Source organism: Ostrea edulis, chromosome 5 (assembly GCF_947568905.1).
Source record: "Ostrea edulis chromosome 5, xbOstEdul1.1, whole genome shotgun sequence".
Lineage (NCBI taxonomy): Eukaryota > Metazoa > Mollusca > Bivalvia > Ostreida > Ostreidae > Ostrea > Ostrea edulis.
The window spans coordinates 88,340,920-88,362,962 of NC_079168.1; the positions used below are offsets into that span (position 1 = coordinate 88,340,920).

At 35.6% G+C, this 22,043-nt stretch overlaps 3 protein-coding genes across 4 annotated transcripts in view; 1 reads left to right on the forward strand and 2 right to left on the reverse strand.

The window, feature by feature from the left end:
- Positions 1-388: 388 nt before the first annotated feature.
- Positions 389-16,376, reverse strand: LOC125648849 (probable ATP-dependent RNA helicase DDX52). The gene is made up of 16 exons (XM_048875843.2): positions 16,261-16,376; positions 14,299-14,380; positions 14,041-14,195; positions 13,249-13,434; positions 12,739-12,882; positions 11,508-11,604; positions 10,246-10,318; positions 9,588-9,657; positions 9,284-9,417; positions 8,121-8,211; positions 7,855-7,977; positions 5,759-5,909; positions 5,377-5,452; positions 2,645-2,716; positions 1,718-1,807; positions 389-764 (listed from the first exon to the last, which is right to left on the reverse strand). Exons 1-16 carry the CDS (start codon positions 16,345-16,347, stop codon positions 710-712), a joined length of 1,686 nt encoding a protein of 561 aa, XP_048731800.2. The 5' UTR covers positions 16,348-16,376; the 3' UTR covers positions 389-709.
- On the forward strand, positions 5,359-21,592 carry LOC125648851 (RRP15-like protein). 2 transcript variants are annotated; one of them, XM_056139193.1, is made up of 6 exons: positions 5,359-5,464; positions 16,593-16,675; positions 17,407-17,762; positions 18,192-18,277; positions 19,131-19,296; positions 21,059-21,592. In XM_056139193.1, exons 2-6 carry the CDS (start codon positions 16,600-16,602, stop codon positions 21,170-21,172), a joined length of 798 nt encoding a protein of 265 aa, XP_055995168.1. In that variant the 5' UTR covers positions 5,359-5,464; positions 16,593-16,599; the 3' UTR covers positions 21,173-21,592. The 2 variants fall into 2 exon arrangements, with proteins under 2 accessions (XP_055995168.1, XP_048731805.2); XM_048875848.2 differs by lacking the exon at positions 5,359-5,464 and having other exon boundaries at positions 16,462-16,675.
- LOC125649417 (usherin-like) overlaps positions 21,435-22,043 on the reverse strand; it is a 170,648-nt gene continuing 170,039 nt past the window's right edge. The window contains exon 81 of the mRNA XM_056166208.1: positions 21,435-21,816. Within this exon, the coding sequence (XP_056022183.1) occupies positions 21,710-21,816 (107 nt within the window). The 3' untranslated portion in view covers positions 21,435-21,709. The remainder of the gene's footprint in view (positions 21,817-22,043) is intronic.

Here is a 22,043-nt window from a genome sequence, read left to right on the forward strand (position 1 = left end):
GGTTATTTAATAAACATTTTATAGATAAAGACACTTTTCTTTACAACTAGAAAATCTTATCATTACAGTAAATAGCATCAGTAAAAAGCATTACCAAAGTAAATACAGTGGACTATCAGATATCTTGATGCTTCTTCATTGGAGCATTTTTTGTTAAATTTATTGTGTCTCCCATTTCGGATCCAGACAGTCTTTTTTCTCTCTCACAGAACGCAATTTTCCATTAAATTTAGTTCCAGTAATTTTGATATAGGTCTGTTGACTTGGGTGTTAACTGTTATCTTCTGTGAGTTGGTTGCAGAGTCTACCCAGGAGACTCCTTCTCAGAAACAGTCTGCTGGTCTTAGACAATATACAAGATGGCTGTACAAAAGTCCTAACAGGAAAGTTGCCCTGATGTCTTTATTAAATCATTCCATCATTCATCAACATATTCCATTCAATAATTTTGTAACATCCATCAACATCACATTCAGTCATTTTTAACCTCTATCAACATCACATTCAGTCATTTGTAACCTCTATCAACATCACATTCAGTCATTATTAACATCCATCAACATCACATTCAGTCATTTTTAACCTCTATCAACATTCCTGTGTAGAAATAATTACTCTGCTGACCACAGGAATTCCAGTTACAGCAATTAAATCTCTGCACTTTCTCTGGACTTTTGGAACAGTTTCAAATCTCAACTCGTCTCTGGATTTATTTCACTTTGGCTCTTTTCACCTGATTTCCTTTGTCTTTAGCAAAGTATTTCCTGCAAAACAAATTCTAGCAGTCAATTATATGTACCTGTACTTATGCACTGCTATGGTACATTGTGCAGCACATACTTGTGGAAATTTTCACCGTGGCATTTTGAAAAAACAAATGAAACTCTCCTAACAGTCATCTTTACATTGAACCAACTTTTCTTTCAATCTGTAATACATTTTAAAGTGAACCTCACTTTAGCGAATAATTTTCAAAGTAGACCAGAGGTCAATATCAAGGTCACATGGTCAACAAATTTGGTACCAATAGAAAGGTCTTAACACAAGAAATGCACATGCTAAATATGAAAGCAGTGCCCTATGGTTTAAAAGACATAGCTTATATAAGAATTTTCTAAAACTAGGTCAAAGGTCAATGTAAAGGTCACCAGGTCAAAGATTTTGGTACCAATGCAAAGGTCTTGCCACAAGGAATACACATGCCAAACATGAAAGCTGTAACTCTTATATCGTAAAAGATATTGTCATTTCCGAAAACTAGGTCAATGTCACAAGGTCAACAAATCTGGTACCGTTAGAAAGGTCTTCTCACAAGAAATGCACATGTTTAATATAAAAACAGTATCTCTTATGATTTGAGAGACATGGCTTATATTCAAATTTTCTTAAAGTAGGTCAAAGGTCAATGTTAAGGTCACTAGGTCAAAGATTTTGGTGTCAATAGAAAGGTATACGCATTCCAAATATGAAAGGTCCACCTCTTATGATGTAAAAGATATGAACAAGATTAAAAGGTTAAAGTTTATTGCCACAGACAGACAGACAGGCCAAAAACTATATGCCCTGAATCATCGATTCCGGGGGTATCAAAATTTTACGTAGCAGGATCTGTTAACAGGCAATAATTTAAAAGAACATGAAAGTCTTACACTGATTGCTAAATGATTAAAGAAATTAAAGCTTGAAGTTAATGTCAAATATATATGTAAAAGCAAACCTTTTCTTGTTAATTTTATCAATGTCGCATTGTGCGACTGTTGATATTCGATCTCGTTTAGGCACCCTCTTTGCAGCTCTTCGAAGTTTTCTGAAAAGTAAACAATAAAAGTTAATTTTGATTGTAAACCCAAAACTATACTTTTTTATTAAAAATCATTGAATGATATCAATTTGACCAAAAAGCTGTTCTTTGTAAACCCTAAAATCATTAACAGCAATTAATTCATATTTCATTTGCAATCGATTTTACAATTCTTAACTACCCTAACTACAATCCAACCAGAATAAAATATATGCTACAGAAATGGAATTTTAGAATGCAATTTTTTGGATCACTTTATTTCTTGAGATCTTATTTTCACATGGATACAATGATGTATTTATTCAGGAGACATAACTTTTGTGAACAGTTTGTTCGCAAGAATTAAATATTTGTAAATGGCTAGTCTCACGAAATTATGCATATAAAATATTTTGCAGTACATGTATCAATCGGGTCATGTGATCATCCTTTTCCGTAACCAGTAAGAAGACTCGGAAGTGGATCGGCGCATTTGCATCAAATGGATGCATTTCTTCATCAGATGCGCGCCTATGGATGAGGTTAAAAGGCAAGAACCAAATCCCTGTATAATGTGTTATTTATATTATCGCCACAAATTCAGTTTTGGTATCATTAACATCTTATTCACTCTAATATATAAACATATAGGTTGAAAATGATAGTGATAGAATACCTTAGATATGTATGATATCTTAGATTCATATTGTAACGTACCACTGTGGTGTCATAGTTACATTTGTGTACACATAGCAACAAACTCTGATTGTGTCGATCCACATACCAGGTTCATTTGCGGTTATGGAAATAGACGAGTAGTTACGATTGTACATATGAAATAGAATTTACTGATGAAAGCCTTACTTGTTGGGGCGTTTCATGTCTAACATATAACTAGGTACAGGACATCCAGCATTTACCATGACCCTTGAGATGCTGAAATGTAGGAAGGACGGTTTAATTACATATGTAGGTAATGTACAGTAACAACCACAAACAAACACATTTTCAAAAGGCGTCTGTATCTGTAACACATTGGAAAACAAGAGATGTTTGTAAAACACATATGCCCCCCATGGTGCAAAATTGAAAAGGGTTATACACACACACATCATTTAATTGAGAGTAGTATCATCAATTTAAAATATTGAGCAGACAATATCTTCCTATGTCAAGAGTGGTTTGACCATGTGACCTAAAAATCAATAGGGGTCATCAACTCCTGAAGATGTACCAGTGTACCAAGTTTGATGTGTCAAGCAAAGGGTTTTCAAGATATTGAAGGGACAGTATATTCCTATGTCCAGTTTGACCCTTGACCTTTGACCACGTGACCTCAAATTCAATAGGGGTCATCTTTTCCTGAAGATGTACCAGTGTACCAAGTTTGAAGTCTGTCAAGCAAAGGGTTCCCAAGATATTGACCGGACAGTATATTCCTATGTCCAGTTTGACCCTTGACCTTTGACCATGTGACCTCAAAATCATTAGGGGTCATCTTTTCCTGAAGATGTACCAGTGTACCAAGTTTGAAGTCTGTCAAGCAAAGGGTTCTCAAGATATTGACCGGACAGTATATTCCTATGTCCAGTTTGACCCTTGACCTTTGACCATGTGATCTCAAAATCAATATGGGTCATCTTCTTCTAAAGATATACCAGTGTACCAAGTTTGATGTCTGTCAAGCAAAGGATTCTTGAGACATTCAGTGGTCAATATATTCCCATGTCCAGTTTGACCCTTGACCTTTGACCATGTGACCTCAAAATCAATAGGTGTCATCTTCTCCTGATGATGTACCAGTGTACCAAGTCTGATGTCTTTCAAGCAAAAGGTTCTCAAGATATTGAGCGGACAGTATATTCCTATGTCCAGAGTAGATTGACCCTTGACCTTTAACCTTTTGACCTGAGAAACAATAGGGGTCCTCTTCTTTTTATAATCAACCCACATATGAAATATCATTACAATCAAGTGAATGATTCTCAAGATATTGAGCGGACAACTCATGGTCTACCACATGGGGTTAAGACCAGCAGTTTGACCTTGACCTTTGACCACGTGACCTGAAAAACCATAGGGATCATCTACTCTCTAAGGAAAGCCTCTGTATCAATTTTGGCTATTATCAAGCAAAGGGGTCAAAAGATATTGAGTGGACAACACATGGGCTTAAGACCAGAGGTTTGACCTTTGACCATGTGACCTGAAGGTTAATAAGGATCATCTACTCTCCAAGGGCAACCCTTGTACCAAGTTTGGTAGTTATCATGCATAGGGGTCAAAAGTTATTGAGTGGACAACACATGGTCTACCACATGGGGTAAAGACCAGCAGTTTGACCTTGACCTTTGACCATGTGACCTGAAAATCGATAAGGATCATCTACTCTCCAACACATGGTCTATAGACCAACCGACAGTTGCAAAACAATATGCCCCCTCTTTTTCAAGGGGGGGGGGGGGGGGGAGGGGGGGGGGGCATAAAAATACCATTTCTCAATATAGAGAAATCTCATCCAGTCTTGAAAGATATCCCCAAAAGTTTAAGTTTATTCATAATTTGTGAGTAATAACAGCCATAAATTAAAGTCATTTATGATTTGCAAAAATACAGTCATTCACAATTTACGAGTAATAATGACTGTAGATTAAAGTAATTCACAATTTGCAAATAATAATGGTTGGGAATTAAAGTCCTTCATGATTTGCGAGTAATAATAGCTGTAAATTAAAACTAACAGTAAGAGTGTTCAATATCCGTACTTAAATTTACTATCTGTGTTTGTTTTCCTTCAAATTAAAAGAAGGACAATCATATTGTAGCAATTAAAATCATTCTAGTTCAATATTATGATGAGAACTACGTCATTATTTTCTAGACATTTTGGGCACTAAGTTAGTCCTGTACATTACAGTACAATGCAATATCTACCTTCTCATTAAGTTAGTCCTGTACAATTCAATATCTACCTTCTCACTAAGTTAGTCCTGTATAATTCAATATCTACATGTACCTTCTCACTAAGTTAGTCCTGTATAATTCAATATCTACCTTCTCATCAAGTTAGTCCTGTACAATTCAATATCTACCTTCTCACTAAGTTAGTCCTGTATAATTCAATATCTACCTTCTCACTAAGTTAGTCCTGTATAATTCAATATCTACCTTCTCACTAAGTTAGTCCTGTACAATTCAATATCTACCTTCTCACTAAGTTAGTCCTGTATAATTCAATATCTACCTTCTCACTAAGTTAGTCCTGTACAATTCAATATCTACCTTCTCACTAAGTTAGTCCTGTACAATTCAATATCTACCTTCTCACTAAGTTAGTCCTGTACAATTCAATATCTACCTTCTCACTAAGTTAGTCCCGTACAATTCAATATCTACCTTCTCACTAAGTTAGTCCCGTACAATTCAATATCTACCTTCTCACTAAGTTAGTCCTGTACAATTCAATATCTACCTTCTCACTAAGTTAGTCCTGTACAATTCAATATCTACCTTCTCACTAAGTTAGTCCTGTACAATTCAATATCTACCTTCTCACTAAGTTAGTCCTATACATTACAGAACAATCCAATATCTACCTTCTGAGATAAACTGAATCTGTTTCTGTGAAGAAAGTGACAGCTCTACCGGACCTTCCCGCTCTCCCGGTGCGACCTAAGATAAAATGTAAACAATAGAGGATGTTGAATGAGTGCTTATGGCATATGAAATTTATGAAATGAGTTACCGGATTTAATATTTCCTGAGCCCTGGAGAGGGCAATATTCAAATCTATTAACAAATTTCATATGTCATAAGCATTTGCTCAAGATCTCTCTCTCTCTCTCTCTATCTCTCTCTCTCTCTATATATATATATATTCTGAGGATGCATGCAATTCGGTTGAAATTGGCCCATAAATTCTCCAGAAGTAAAAAAAATATGCAAAGTTTACAAATGAACAGGCAATGGGCAATTTACCTATTCTGTGGATGTAGCTGATGGCACTGTTGGGAAAATCATAGTTGATGACCAGATTTACACCGATAAAATCCATTCCTCTTCCCATGAGCTCAGTGCAAATCAATATCCATGTTTTTCCTGAGCGGAAGTTTTTAACTGCAGAATCTCTCTACAATGGGAAGGGATCACTAAGAATTTATTTGTTCTATTCGTACACTTTAAAACTCTTTAAAGGAACTGGTTCACGATTTTTGATTTTTCTTTCTTTCATTTTTTATGTTAAACATTAAAAATATAACTGATCTAATGTTGACCTTCTAAACGCAAGAATAAAAGCAATATTTTAGCCTTAAATCTGTGTTATGTAAAGAAAGACTCGAGTCTTTTCATGTATACAAACAAACCAGTGAAATGTTAATTTTGAAATATAGAGCATCTTAATTTTGCATACTCCCAAATTTTAACTTTTAGATGACACATTTGACCCAAAGAATGCTTGAGATATGAAAGATATAAAAAACTTAGATCAATATCCATTTCTTTTGAAAATTTCATAAACAATAACATACAACAATTCTGTTTACAAAAAAAAATAATAACAAGAGGTACTGTGAGCAATGCTCACTAAGAATACCCCCCGCTTACCCCAATCTCCCAAAGGGTGTTGGTAATAGGTATAAACTACCTCTTTTCTGAGTGTAAAAAACAAATGGCATGACAAACCGAACTATATTGCTACTTCGATGTCCAGTGCACGTGACCTTTGACCTTTTGACCCCAAAATCGATAGGGAACATCTTCATCCCATGGGTAGTCCATATGTATGATATGGTGACTGTAGGTGGAAAGGATAACGCTTTAGAGCCCGGAAACCATATTGCTACTTCGATGTCCAGTGTGCTTGACCTTTGACCTTTTGACCCCAAAATCGATAGGGAACATCTTCATCCCATGGGTAGTCCATATGTATGATATGGTGACTGTAGGTAGAAAGGATAACGCTTTAGAGCCCGGAAACCATATTGCTACTTCGATGTCCAGTGCACTTGACCTTTGACCTTTTGACCCCAAAATCGATAGGGAACATCTTCATCCCATGGGTAGTCCATATGTATGATATGGTGATGGTAGGTGGAAAGGATAATGCTTTAGAGCCCGGAAACCATTGCGTCTACAGACGGACGGACGGACGGACAGACAGACGGGCAACCCGATTCCAGTATACCCCCCACAACTTGTTGCGGGGGGTATAATAAACTCTTTAAAATGAGCTTCTGTGATAATGTATAATCCTGATTTTTATGTGAAATCTTTTAAACACATTAGACAATAGATTTTGATCATTAAAAGTGAAAAACAAAATTTTGGGTAAAATCGTGAATCAGTCCCTTTAATACATCTATGTATGATTTAAATAAAAAAGCTATAAATATTGGAAACTGACTTTCAGTATCATTTTTTATGGAAACAAATCTTTCTAGCTTATCTAATATGATCACATGTTACATACACAGTATCAAGCTTATAAAATGCATTGTTAAGGCACATGACACCCATCTGAACATACATATACATGATGCATGTCATTTGCAAAAATATTGAAATAAAATTACTGTAACATACCTGAAATTCTCTATCATCATACCAGGTTTGATGGAACTTGACCTTATATATGTATAGCCATAATATTTCAAAATAAGGTCACTGTGACCTACTTTAGGGTAACAACATGGTGTAAGCCTCCCAGTGTGAAAGATATGACCCACACACAAAAAAAGCTAACATATAGACAAATGGATGGGTGGTTAAGCCCATACCATGATACGGTCAAACAAAAGAAATTATTTACCAAAATATGAGAAAAATCAATAATGCATCTTTCTGACCACTGTGTATACCTGTTCTTGTGTCTGATCACCCTGTATAACTGATACTGTGAATGGTGGGTTTACCTGTATTTGTGTCTGATCACCCTGTATAACTGATACTGTGAATGGTGGGTTTACCTGTACTTGTGTCTGATCACCCTGTATAACTGATACTGTGAATGGTGGGTTTACCTGTACTTGTGTCTGATCACCCTGTATAACTGATACTGTGAATGGTGGGTTTACCTGTTCTTGTGTCTGATCACTATGTATAACATCAACATTCATTCCATCATATATTAGTTCATGGAAGAGCTCTCGTGCTCTCTCCTTTGACTGCACAAATATAAGAACAGGTGGTTGGACTCCCTAAACAGAAAGAAATACATGTACTGCTTTTTTATCTCAAAGGTCAACTGAGACAGAAATTTCTGGAAGTAGGGGTGCATCTATAAAACAGCGATTCTCTTTATAGCCATCAGTTTTTTTTTACCATAATGTGCAACACTTACTTTTGATATAATGTCACGAACTGCCAGCAGCTTCCCAGTTTCTGTCCCAACAAATTTTAACTCTTGTTCAATAGTCGTTGTGGCTGAATTCCTACAAAGTTTCATTTAAACAAATTTTATCCAAATGTACTACAGTTCTTCTATGAGACGAATTTGTTGTATAATGAATTTCTCCATTTAGTTTGGAGAGATTTACATGTGCAGTGTATGTAGTACTGTAATATGTACTGATCGTCAATAGCTGACTACAGCACTGTAAGGAACAGACATGCCACCTACAATGACTTCTTGGTATAACAGTAAATGACCCTTACACATGGAATAAACATGACAAATATCAAAGTACTGTCTCTTACACTTACAAAGCTCTACGGTGTGACAGAGAGACAGTGGATGAAGTAAACCCCAAATGTTGCTATGCCTTGCAAACAATGAAACAAGATGTATTTGTGAAACACTGATGCCGCTTGTAAGTAATTTGGTTACTCAGAGAAAGGTCTTGTCACAAAAAATACACATATTAAATATGAAAGCCCTATCACTAACCTTTAAAACATTATAGCCTAGGTTTAAGTTTTTCAAAGGTAGGTCAAACTCCAAGGTCAAAGTCATGAGGTAAAAAAAATTATATCAAAAGAAAGGTCTTGTCACAAGGAATATAAAGTTGTACACATGAAATATGAAATACAAATTAGTACTAACCATTCAAAAGTTATGGCAAAGGTTCAAGTTTTTCAAAATTAGGTCAAACCCAAGGTCAAGGTCACAAGGTTAAAAATCTAAGCACCAACAGAAAGGTCTTGTCACATGGAATACACCTGTCAAATTTGAAAGCCCTATCATTGACCATTCAAACGATATGACCTAGGTTTAAGTTTTTCAATAGTATGTCAAACTCCAAAGTCATGAGGTAAAAATTTTGGTACCAAAAAGGAAGGTTTTGTCACAAGGAATACACATATGGAATATAAAAGCCCTATCACCATCCATTCAAAAGTTATAACCAGAGTCAAAGTTTTTGCAAACAAACAGACCAAAACCTACATGTACGTCCCTGAATCTCTGATTATGTGGGCATAAAAACCGCATACTTCATATTACATATGTATGCAAATGTATGTAATAAAGATATGTTGCTGATGACACAGAGTCACATGACTTACTTGGCTCCTATGTACACCTGTAACACATTATCCAAGTTTAGCTTACACCACTCCTCGACCTCCACAGCGAATGTTGCACTGAACAATGCTCGCTTTACATTGTTGCTGACACAAGCTTGATACACCTTAGCCAACTGTAAATCAAGGAAAATTAAATCTACTTGGCAGTTTTCACAATCAAAATATCCAGAAACTCAACAGATGGAAAAGCACTGTCTTTCTAGACATTAAAGTTGAATTTAATACATGTACAGTACATGTTTAAAGAATTCCTTTCAGATATATCAATCAAATTCTGTTTTACCTGCTCTCGAAATCCAGTTTTCCCGTCTTCAAACAATTTATCTGATTCATCAATCACCAACCATTCCACCCTAAATAAACAAATAGTCTTGTCAAGTTGAAATGGAAAGGCTGCTACAATGCAATCCATTGGCGCAAATATTCTGAATTGCGTCCAGCGATACTTACTTTCCAAGCATTGATCAATTAACAAATATTGTGAGTAAGAAGGCAGTCACTAATCTTGTAAAATTTCTCCCACATAATGACAATATTACTGCTACAATTATTTCTTTGGAACAACTGTACTACCATTAACACACTGAGACCCCTGTACAATTATTTTTTCAGTACTTACTGACTAAAACTGATATGAGGAAGACCCTGCACAATATGAGGAGGACCTTGTACAATTATTTCTTCAGCGATATGAGGAGGACCTTGTACGATTATTTTTTTGGTACTTACTGACTAAGACTGATATGAGGAGGACCTTGTACGATTATTTTTTTGGTACTTACTGACTAAGACTGATATGAGGAGGACCTCATACGATTATTTTTTTGGTACTTACTGACTAAGACCGATATGAGGAGGACCTCGTACGATTATTTTTTTGGTACTTGCTGACTAAGACTGATATGAGGAGGACCTTGTACGATTATTTTTTTGGTACTTACTGACTAAGACTGATATGAGGAGGATCTTGTTGCAGCATATACACCAGTCTGTTGGGAGTAGACACCAACACATCTACAACAGACAAAATATTCAGTACAAACCTTGTTGTGATAATACCACTGTTTCATCCAATCTTTGGTATCTTATAAGGGAGTTAACTCTGTCTGATGAAAATAACATTCATTATTTGCAAATGAGTTTTTTTTCTACGAAAAAAAAAATTGCAGCTGATGTAACAAGAGACTCTCCCACACACAACAGTACAATCAACCTAGTCCTACTGCATCCTTTATGCCCTTTCCAAAATCTTTCACTCATACTGAGAGGTCACTAGCCTTTAAAAAAGTGAAACAAAGTTGGACTGATGTTAAGCGCTCAGGGCCATTCAGCTAAGAGAATTCTTTTGTTGTGCCAATGCCTACTGTGGTACTTTTGAAGTTTCATCCAAAAGACCAACAAATTGCCTAGCAACCGGTGAAGGAACAGTGGCTTCCTATTTTAATAACTCAAGCCTGTTGTGGCCAAGGCTTGAACTCGATCACCATTAGGATCACAGTTATTAGAACATTCTTAATATTACAGCACTCTACACTACAATATGAATGCCTTGTCTAAGTTCAATCTTTATTTACATTACAACGATTAACAAAAAAGTTCTACAACTTTTATTAATGCTTCTCATCGGTTCAGATATTTAGGCAAAGGGACCATTGGTGTGGGAAGACACCGGAGTACCGGGAGGAAACCAACGTCTTCGAGAGGGTGACAACAATGCCCTCTCACTTACAACCACGGCTGATCCTGAGGATCAAACAGCGCAAGAAGCGAGCATGTTAACTACTACTCTACCAGGACATCCTGAATAATGTACTAACTTGATGATCGTAGTTTCATTGTTCTTAAAATGAACAGCAACACAAATGTATAACATTGTAAATCTTTGATTAAGAGAGTTTACACTACCTTCTGTTTAGGTAAGCTGAAAACATGATCTGATCGCAGGAGGTGTTTAGAAGAACAGCCTCATATCTGATTATAGGAGGAATTTAGAAGAACAGCCTCATGATCTGATTGCAGGAGGTGTTTAGAAGAACAGCCTCATGATCTGATTGCAGGAGGTGTTTAGAAGAACAGCCTCATGATCTGATTGCAGGAGGTGTTTAGGAGAACAGCCTCATGATCTGACTACAGGAGGTGTTTAGAAGAGCCTCAAATGGAAAATGCCATTCAGGAATTAAACACAGAAAACTAGAATGCCTACCAAACTTTTTCTCCAATTGTTTCTCTGTCGTTGCCTTGTTGATGTAATGAGCCTTCAGTCCTATACCCTCAGATAGCCGCAAAAATTCTCGGTATATCTGTTAGATATTGAGAAAATGGACATGTTTTTAAACATTAATCACACAAATAAATTTTAAATGTTTCTGTGCATCACAATCATAAGTCATTGATTCTAATAATGTTTGGAAACTACAATCAGTTAAAAACGTAACATCGGAGTCACATTTATATTTATACCACTTGGTTTTGAAACTTCTCCATAACTGAGATTCCTAGTACTATGTGAGAACATATATTTAATTCAACTTGAATTTGAGAGAACATTAAATCTTTACTGCTATTCTCTGAAGGACTTTAAATAAATGAGATGATTTAGATTTCACAAGAGAAGCTTCACACAAATTTATGAGAATAATAATTACTCATGTATCATAAGAAATCTAGATGATTATTTGAAAATTTCCCTATAATTTTGACCTTTCCAGATACTGCATAAAAATTGAATTAAAGTTATAAGCTCTCTAGTCCTACGAATTCTGTGTCAGGTACAAAGTATACACTGCAACAGTCCCATCAAGTACTGCACTCAACACCAGTGGACTTGCCCAATACTAACTTCTGCCAAAGTTAACAATTGTTTGTAATCAATATTTAGTGTCTCAAATCTCTACATTCTGCATTAATTCCAGTCACCTTAACCTTTTACATGTGTGACATGATCTAAATCAAATTTTCTCTTGTATAAATCTAAATGAGGAATGTTACATTTAGTACTCGACTGGACCTTAATAATGATACCTGTTTTGCCAGTTCTTGGCTTGGAGGTCAATAACAGTTCACCTGTTTTGCCAATTTTGGGGTTAGAGCTTAGACAGTTTGCCTGTTTTGCCAGCTTTTGGGTTGGAGCTTTGTTGGAGCTTTGACAGTATAGCTGTTTTGCCAGTTTTTGGGTTGGAGCTTTGACAGTATAGCTGTTTTGCCAGTTCTCGGTTGGTGCCTGTGACAGTTTACCTGTTTTGCCAGTTCTCGGTTGGTGCCTGTGACAGTTTACCTGTTTTGTCAGTTCTCGGTTGGTGCCTGTGACAGTTTACCTGTTTTGCCAGTCCTCGGTTGGTGCCTGTGACAGTTTACCTGTTTTGCCAGTTCTCAGTTGGTGCCTGTGACAGTTTACCTGTTTTGCCAGTTCTCGGTTGGTGCCTGTGATAGTTTACCTGTTTTGCCAGTTCTCGGGTTGGGGCAAGTATAAGGGCTCTGTATCCTTTCTTTTTGTGCTCCTTCAGGTGATGCATGATGGGAAGGATAAAAGCTGCAGTTTTGCCTGATCCTGTTGGTGCACAAGCTAAGATCTCCCTTCTCTAAAATTACAGTATTTGTTAGTGACAATGTATAATATCATAAAGTGTTTTGTCTACAGCTGCTCGTTTAAGAGTTATTGCAATTTACATCCGATTTCTCAACATACAAATCATTACAATCTTGTTATAAAAACTCCTTTCATAATTTGAAAAATAAATTGTGGTACACATTGTACGTACAGTATACAATAAATTTGGTTATAAGTATCAGTACATGTTAGTTTTTTCACTGCAAAATTGCAGTCAAGGGACATAACTGGCTGACTGTTGCTATGTCTATTGAAAACAAGGCTGTATACACTGACCTGGAAAAGGTCTTTGATTAGACCCCGAGTTCTTACATACTCTCCACTACTTTATACTTACATGCATCATGGCTGGTATGGCCTGCATTTGGATGGGAGTTGGCTTCATGTATCCGACAGTAGCAATGTTTTTGGATATTTGCGGATGAAATCCATATGTAGATAATAACTGATCAAAGCTGGTGCAGGGGCTGGGTGGATCCTCACCAAAGCAGTGGATTCTATTCTTATTTCTGATGTGGTTTATCTGTTACAATAGAGTAAAAATACTACAGCCAATTCAGAAAGAGCATAAAGGAGAGTTCATAATCTATAGTAGAGGATATGTACAACAATATTCTGAAATAGAAAATTTTCAAATTTACTTTATTTAGTCAAAAATGCAGTTTTAGTCGAAAGCAATTTGAAAAAAAAAATTAAAACCCCTGCTGGACTCAAACCCATGATCTACGGTTCAGCATTCGATGTGCTAACCTACTGAACTACTCAGCTAGGCGATAACTACTTAAATGAATAGACAAATATTGCTAATATTCATATTTTCATCCATGTTTTAAAAGGAAGTTAGCCAATATGACGATGTAGAGTACCTCCTTAAGTGTAGCTGATGTGAAAACAACATTTCTGGCAATATTATAATTTCAAATTTTTGGAATTCAATGATAATTCTTGTGCAAATCCATTCATGGATAAGGTTTTAAAGTTTTACCCAGGAATTCAAACTACAACAAAAGGAAAAATAAAAAATTTCACAAAATTACACCAATGAAATATGTTCCAGTGAAATAAAAATTGAATCAAATCTGACAAAATTCCATTTTAAAGCTCCTCACGGCTAGTAGTGAGATGGTACCTTTTCTTGTTTCAGTTTCGTAAAGCTCTGCTTAGACTTGTTCTTTGTTCCTGATTTTTCTCCCTTTTTCTTCAGCCCCTGTAGAACAGTCATCTCAGGTTCCCCATCCTTCATCTCCCTCGACATTTCTTCCTCCTCTGCTCCCTTTTCAGATTCTATTTACAGGATAAAAACACCAACAAAAGACATTTAATCACACATACATTGTATTGTCACAAAAGGGCATTTTACAGCACACAAGGTCATTTCAAAATCTACCTGATTCAACATTTTCTGTCTCATCATCTTCAGGCTGTCGTGCATTATCTGATGTTGTCAGATTTGTATTTTGTGGCAACAGCTGTAAAACATGAATGGAACAAAAATTTAAAAATTAGAAATCTGAGTAAATTTTGCATGGGTTGTGTGATATAAGCGCAGAGTAAAATATCTTATACACAAACATGTTTCTGTGTTACGTATCAATGGAGCAGTGAGTGGTCCAAAAGGCGACACATGGTAACTAATGTGCAAGAGAACATTAACAAAAATTTATTTCTATTACCAAAAGATCTTTTAACTTAAAGAACAAGATTTTCAACTGTATGCTTCTTTCTGGTAAGATACATAGTCTACATAATAAAACAATAACAAAATTCAATGTAAATCACACGTAAATTTTTTTTATAAATTAAAAAAAAAAAAAGTTCTCTAGAACAGCAGGTCTATTACTAGTCATAATAATATAATGCAAGTATCCTCAAGTAGTGCAGATTCATTCATGTTTCTTCAGATCATGATAAAGGTATGAAACCCTTGGAGAAAGAGTTTGGGACAAACACATGAAATATACAGGAAAATGGGGCCGGAGAATATACACTCTATCTGCATTTTACTACTATTAGACACAAATTCAGTTGTAGTAGATCAGGCTGAGAATCTGTAGATCCTGGGTTTGAATTTAGCTGGGGTGGGGGGGTGGGTTGTTACTCAGCTCAGGTTACTTTCATGTAAAACATTTTTTCTCCCACTACATAACGTAAATTTTTCTAAAAATCACTGTAGACTTTCCATTCTTATCAGTTTTCTCTGCTGTCATTCCTCCTTAAGATCACAGGAGCTTACTCCAGGCAAAGTTAGTAAAATTACGTTGGAAAAAAAAAATCAACAATCTTTAAATTAACAGATTGGGAACACTTCCCAAGATATTCTCGCAAAAACGTGATTATCCCTCTCTAGCAAGAGTAAATATATCCCATACAACCGAGAAAAACACCCGTGGAGTACAACTCTTCGTGTTTCAGGTGAAAAGAAGAAAAAGTGCTAAAATGTTTGATACTTCTGCAAATATATTAATCAAAACAAAAACACTCACAATATGCATTGGGTTTCAGCCTCCTTCCCTCTTATGCAGCAACATTGATATGAAATTTCTTGACTGTGTTGTAAATTTTATAGAGACAAATCGCATCATGCTGAATGTGTGTCGCACTTATTCAGCATTGCATGAAATTTGCCATTGTTTTCAATAAAGACACCGAAAACAACTGTATACACTAATCATGCTAATGTTTATTTCTCGCTAAAGAGGAATAATCGCATTTTAGCGAGAAGATCTCGCTATAGGGGAAGTGTTCCCAACCTGTTTAAACTGTCTTTTACCACCCTCAGTTAACCAGGTTGGGAACAGTTCCCCTGTAGCGAGATCATCTCGCTAAAACGCGATTATCCCTCTTTAGCGAGAAAGTAAACATTACCATAAACAGGTGTTTTGGCGTCTTCATTGAAAATAATGGCAAATCCATGCAATGCTGTCAGAACATTCAACTTGCTGCGATTTGTCTCTATAAAATTTACAACACAGTCAAGAAATTTCATATCAGTGTTGCTGCGTAAGAGGGAAGGAGGCTGAAATCTAATGCACATCGTGAGTGTTTTTGTTTTAATATATTTGCAGAAGTATTAGACATTTTAGCACTTTTTCTTCTTTTCACCTGAAACATGAAGAGATGTACTCCAAGGGTTTTTTCCTCATTTGTACGGGATATATTTACTCTCGTTAGAGAGGGATAATCGCGTTTTTGCGAGAATATCTCGCTATAGGGGAAGTGTTCCCAACCAGGCAACCTGTTGACGTTATAATATGTAAGAAATGTCATGTCAGCGACCTTATGTTAGTGCTGCTTGCAGTCTATCTAGCATGAAATTTGCATAAATTTTAAACTATTAAAAACAACTTGCATTTAAAACATCTGCATCCTTTCTGAAGCGTTTAAAGTCAAATTTTGTTCCAACACCAAGTTTTCGAAACAAGCCGAATCCGTCCATGCTGTCGGAAGTTTACAAATTGAAAAACGAATAGCGATCCCGACGTATGTTCACGCAAATAATTTAATTAAGCGTTGATATAATTAAGGTTCTTCGTAGAATTTATTTGTTTGTTGATATTGATATTTTTTTTCCATTTTGCACCGTCGTAATTGTAATGTTTATTTCAAGTTTGTTGATGAATTCGTTTTGTGTAAATTGAATTTCGAATATATTAGGACCCTTACTTTCATGTTCATTTTCAGTTTAAAGATGACAGAGGTACACGTGTTGCACCAATCTGATGATTCTGATGAGAGTGCTTCGGTGACCAGTGCATCTGATCAAGGTAAAACTTCAAGTTCAGTCATATGACGTCTGATTTGTGAAGTAGGCATGTATATAACTATATTGTTACTCTCAGAAAATAAACAATACTAAGATTTACACACGTTACATGTAACAGATTGGGAACAGTTCACCTACAACGAGATAGTTTCGCGAAAACACGATTATTCCTCTTTATCAAGAGAAAATACATCCCGTACTACAAAGAAAACCATCTCTAGTATTTATTATTAAATCAGGGCCCAAATTGGCATATTAAGCATATAACATATACAATTGTTGATACAACGAAAGACGATACACAGTGGATTTAATACACTCATTAGTGGTACTTCATGTTTCATATGTAAACATTAGTACTCAGTTGTGTTTCAGGTGAAAAGAAGAAAAAGTGCTAAAATGTCAGATACTTCTGCAAATATATAAAAACAAAAACACTCACAATATGCATTGTATTTCAGCCTCCTTCCCTCTTATGCAGCAGCGTTAATATGAAATTTCTTGACTGTGCTGTAAATTTTATAGAGACAAATCGCATCATGCTGATTGTGTGTCACACTTATTCAGCATTGCATGAGATTTGCCATTATTTTCAATCAAAACACCTGTTTATGGTAATGTTTTCGTTCTTGCTAAAGATGGATAATCGTGTTTTAGTGGGAAGATCTTGCTATATGGGAAGTGTTCCCAACCTGGTTAACTGATTAATTTCACTGTATAAATTATTCACAGAATTCAGCGAAGCTGAGGAAAAGTCCAACAATAACATGGAGAAAACTGAAGAGGAGGTTGATGATGATGGTGGTGGTGATGATGATGATGATGGTGGTGATGATGATGACGATGATGATGATGATGATGATGGAAGTGATAATATACTCGCCAAGTCAGATGATAGACTCAGTGACACTGAAACTGCAGAGGATACAAAAGCAGGGCTTGCAGATGCCATGGCAAAAATTCTTAAAAAGCAGATTCCAGAACATCAACAAATTATTCTTGCAAAAGGAACCACTGACAAGGAGTTAACCAGAAAGCGACAAAATGTAGATGATCAGAGCAGAGAATCACATGTTTCTCAACAAAAGGTTAGTAGAAAAAACTTGTATCTTTAACAGAAGCAGTGCATTTTTCCATTAGGTATAAAACAAAAGTAAAAAAGCTGGATACTTTGTCAAACAATCTGATTAAAATCAGCTCTTCGATCTGCTCCTTTAATTTTTGTTTGTTTGTTTGTTTGTTTTTTTGCTACACCTTGTGTAGCGACAACAAAAAAATAAAGGAGCAGATCGAGGAGCTGAAACCTTGTGTAGCAACAAAAAAAAATAAAGGATCGGATTGAGGAGCTGATTTTAATCAGATTGTTTGTCAAAGTGTGTCAATGCAATGTGTTTGCTAAAAAAATGGAGTTTTTAAATTATTTCCCTATACTCATTACAGAAAAATATCTCAGTCTTCAGCAGAATAAAAGAAGTCAAATATGGAAGGCTGAATTGTACATACATTAATTTTTTTAGAAAAAACTCTGGGAAGACATGGGCCGCTCTAAACCCAGCCCAGTGGACAGAGAGAGAGAAAGGAAGCTTCAGCGTATAGCACAAAGGTTTGTTTATAATAAGTATAGTTCATTTAGAACTCCAAGTTTACAATAACTGTGTATTACAGTACAGATAATCTTGATTTCCTCCGTTATATATGTTTTGTTTGCAGAATGTGGCAGACACATGAAGTTATTTTATCCATGATTGTCTGGGATACTTAATTCTACAGTAATTAAACGACTTAGAGTCAACACCCATGCTTTGGAACCTTTTTGTTGCTCAATATTACGAAAGCTTATAGTAACTAAACAAATTACATGACCATAGTTGTATTTCACAATGTCATGTATATTTAAAAGAATATAAAAGTTATTTCATTTTACTATTTTTACGTTTACTTTGTTTTTCCCTTAATATCATTTAATGAAACTGAAGGTTAATTTCTTAAAAATTTTCAACTTTTGAAATAGGCTAATCACCAAGTATGAATACACTTTGACCTGATCTACATGTAGGCTAACCCATACATAAAGTGAATGGAAATATAATGATTAAAATTTAAGTATAAGAAATGTCTTTTAGCTTTTGTAAGTAAATGAGATGATATTCCTCGAATCTCTCCACACCGACATGCGGAATAAAGCGCTAGCCATGCTAACACACTTCATTCAATATGCCGGTGTGAAGAATCTCGAGGTAAATGTATATCATTTCGTAAATTTTCAAAAAACTGAAAAGTATTTCTTAAGAACCCAAGAATTCCATTGATATTACACAGCTAGAAAAATAAAAATTCCTCCAATGTATCCGTAGATTCACAAAATTGGCATTCACACTCGGCAAATTTTACTATCAAAATGAGTGTGTCTGTCCCTGTCCTGTCTTTCTAAATTCTCTTTTTTCTGATTGTGACAGGGGTGTTGTGCAGCTCTTCAATGCAGTAAGGAAACAACAGAAAGTGTTGGACGAAAAAATGAAAGAAGCAGGGTCATCTGAACACAGAAAAGATCGAGTAGAAAAGTCAATGACAAAAGGCAAATTCCTGGATATTCTGAAGAGTGCAGAGAATAAACCAGAACAGGTAATAATAGGTTAATATCCAGGTAGAATAATCCAGAACAGGTAATATTGTGTTAATATCCAGGTAGACTAAACCAGAACAGGTAATATTGTGTTAATATCCAGGTAGACTAAACCAGAACAGGTAATACTGTGTTAATATCCAGGTAGAATAATCCAGAACAGGTAATATTGTGTTAATATCCAGGTAGACTACACCAGAACAGGTAATATTGTGTTAATATCCAGGTAGACTAAAACAGATGGGTATTGTAGTGTTAATATCCAGGTAGACTAAACCAGAACAGGTAATACTGTGTTAATATCCAGGTAGACTAAACCAGAACAGATAATATTGTGTTAATATCCTGGTAGACTAAACCAGATGGGTATTGTAGTGTTAATGTATCAAATTTGAAAATGAAAGTTATTTGCCTCTTTCATAAGCAAATATTTTCCCATAAAAAACATGTAAAATTTATCATGAAAAATTTCCTCCTTTATCGAGAGCAGTAATAGATGGACAGAGATCTAGCAAGTCGTCCTCGTGTACCGATCATCAATCAGATAAATGCATTGTTTCTCTGGTAACCAAATAACACAGTGTATTCACTTTTTCTAGTTGAAAAGCAGGAAAGTTTTTATGTCCCTGGGGTAGAGAATTGGGAGGGAGGGAACATTCTTTTTTGGTCTGTTTGTCTTTCTCAGTTTATAATTTGGGGATTTTTTGTCCATAGCTTTAACCTTTGTCATAACTTTCGAACGATATAAGATATAGAATTCATACATATTGAACTAAAAGCCAGAGTCAAAGCTATGTAACTGAAAAGGGTCAAGGTCATTAATCTTGGTCAGAGTCAAATATGCCCCAATTAATCATGTCTGCCTATGCTCAGTTAGCATACTTGATTCTGATAAAATCTGGCCGAATCGAACTAAGCCGGGTATATTTGGCGATGCATTAAGAATCAAGTGACCCGGCTACAGTACAGTTAATGAAAATGTTGACATTCAATTGTATAAACATTATTTGACATAGAAATTAACAAATCATGTTTATTTCACCAGTACTTGGATTAAAAAAATTACGTCTTAGAATAAACAACTCTCAATACTACTGTCTCCAAGGACGTCAGCTTGAAGCCGCCTTCGCCTATCAAAATTTTCCGGCTCAATCGGCTTACTTGGCCGGATGTGCATGCAATTCCGGCTCTCAATCGTGTCACCAGACATCGCCAGTTAATCCGAGTACGCTGGATCGTTAGAATCAAGTATGCTCAGTGGCACTGTGTTTCTGATACTTTTTTTGTACTGTTTCACTGTACTCCAGGGTTATCATGTGAACTTTCCTTTGATGAAAACTTACTAACCCAGCCCCAGTACCTTTACGAGTATCACGATTATCTCCACACAAACTTTGTACTGAAGACGTCACAGTATACCTGTGCATATACTTTTCTGTATACATTGCCATTTAGCCTGTATACATTGCCATTTAGCAGGGTTTTTTTGGCCGATGTAGAAGATGAATTGAATTCAGGTATTTCAGAGATTATGGTGGTTATGAATTTCGTGATTTAATTGGAATCTACAATCTGATTATTTATTTGGTAATATGGAATCATCACCAAAATTAGCATCCCACCAAAAAGACCCATTGCATGCTTTTTTTTGTTACAACAGATCCACATTCACATTAGAAAATCATCACCATCACACTTGACTGCAAGAAATTCAATTTGAGTTAACCCCATCTAATCATTGCCAATTGAATTACTTTACAGATTGAAACCAAGAAGGAAGAAAAATGGAGTGCATTAAGAGAGGATTTCATGATGGGGGCTAAAATGAAGGACTGGGATAAAGAGAGTGACGGTGATGATGCTGAGGACACATGAAAAGAAAGCAGGACGTTCAAAGTTTCGTAATTAAACCAACTTCACATCATTTCAGGACTGGAGGAGAAACAGCATCAAAATTATTTACTCCAAGCTGTCAGGCCAACTTTGGCACTTTTCACACGAGAGATGATCTGGGACAAATTTTGTTTCCTATAGTGTGATACTGAGCTACTTCATATCGACAATAAAAATTCCTTGTGTAAGATTTACATGCTGCTGCAGCTGATCATCTCTTGTTGTCTTCATAGCACAAGGAAAACTCATTCTTATAGTTTATTATGCCCTTGATTTGTATATATAAATGTACCTGTTTCTATAACAAGGGTTACAACATTCTACATGGTCAAGCAAAACAAATGTGAAATATTTATAATTTGTTGACAGATTTTACAAATACATGTATTGAATGGACATTTACTGGAGCGTGGATTATTTGATCTATGAATGACTAGTTTTTCAGTCTTTTGAAGGTAAAGTAACAATCTGCATGTTTATCTATTATTCTGATAACAACAATGCAGTAACAATAACGAGTTATTCGTAAAACTCAAAAAAGTCTTCATCTCCTTTGTCGTTGTCGTCTTTCTTTGGGAGGATGTCTATTTCTGTATCTGTGTCAAGGTCAGATTGGAATTGTATCCCTGTGAAGGAATTTATACACATGAATATTTATGTTTGAAATGCAGTGCCAAAATTTTTTTAACATGAATTCTGTAACCCAAGAAAAATCCTCAAAAGTAATGAACAATCCCTGGAAATTCTTGATTTTGCTTAGATGGCAAATAAACCCAAACAAAAGCAGAGTTGAATATTTATTAAAGATTAGATACAATATTTGTATGTAGTTAGATTCAAAATTTATGCATTT

Bases quoted from the DNA above. Each gene is read 5' to 3' on its own strand.
- LOC125648851 (XM_048875848.2), top strand. From the start codon at position 16,579: ATGTTCATTTTCAGTTTAAAGATGACAGAGGTACACGTGTTGCACCAA. The intron at 16,676-17,406 runs GTAAAACTTCAA...AATTATTCACAG, and splicing joins GACCAGTGCATCTGATCAAG to AATTCAGCGAAGCTGAGGAA. The intron at 19,297-21,058 runs GTAATAATAGGT...ATTACTTTACAG, and splicing joins CAGAGAATAAACCAGAACAG to ATTGAAACCAAGAAGGAAGA.
- LOC125648849 (XM_048875843.2), bottom strand. From the start codon at position 16,347: ATGGACGGATTCGGCTTGTTTCGAAAACTTGGTGTTGGAACAAAATTT. The intron at 10,319-11,507 runs GTAGGCATTCTA...TGTCTGTTGTAG, and splicing joins ACAATTGGAGAAAAAGTTTG to ATGTGTTGGTGTCTACTCCC. The intron at 5,910-7,854 runs GTAAACCCACCA...TTCCCATTGTAG, and splicing joins GTGATCAGACACAAGAACAG to AGAGATTCTGCAGTTAAAAA.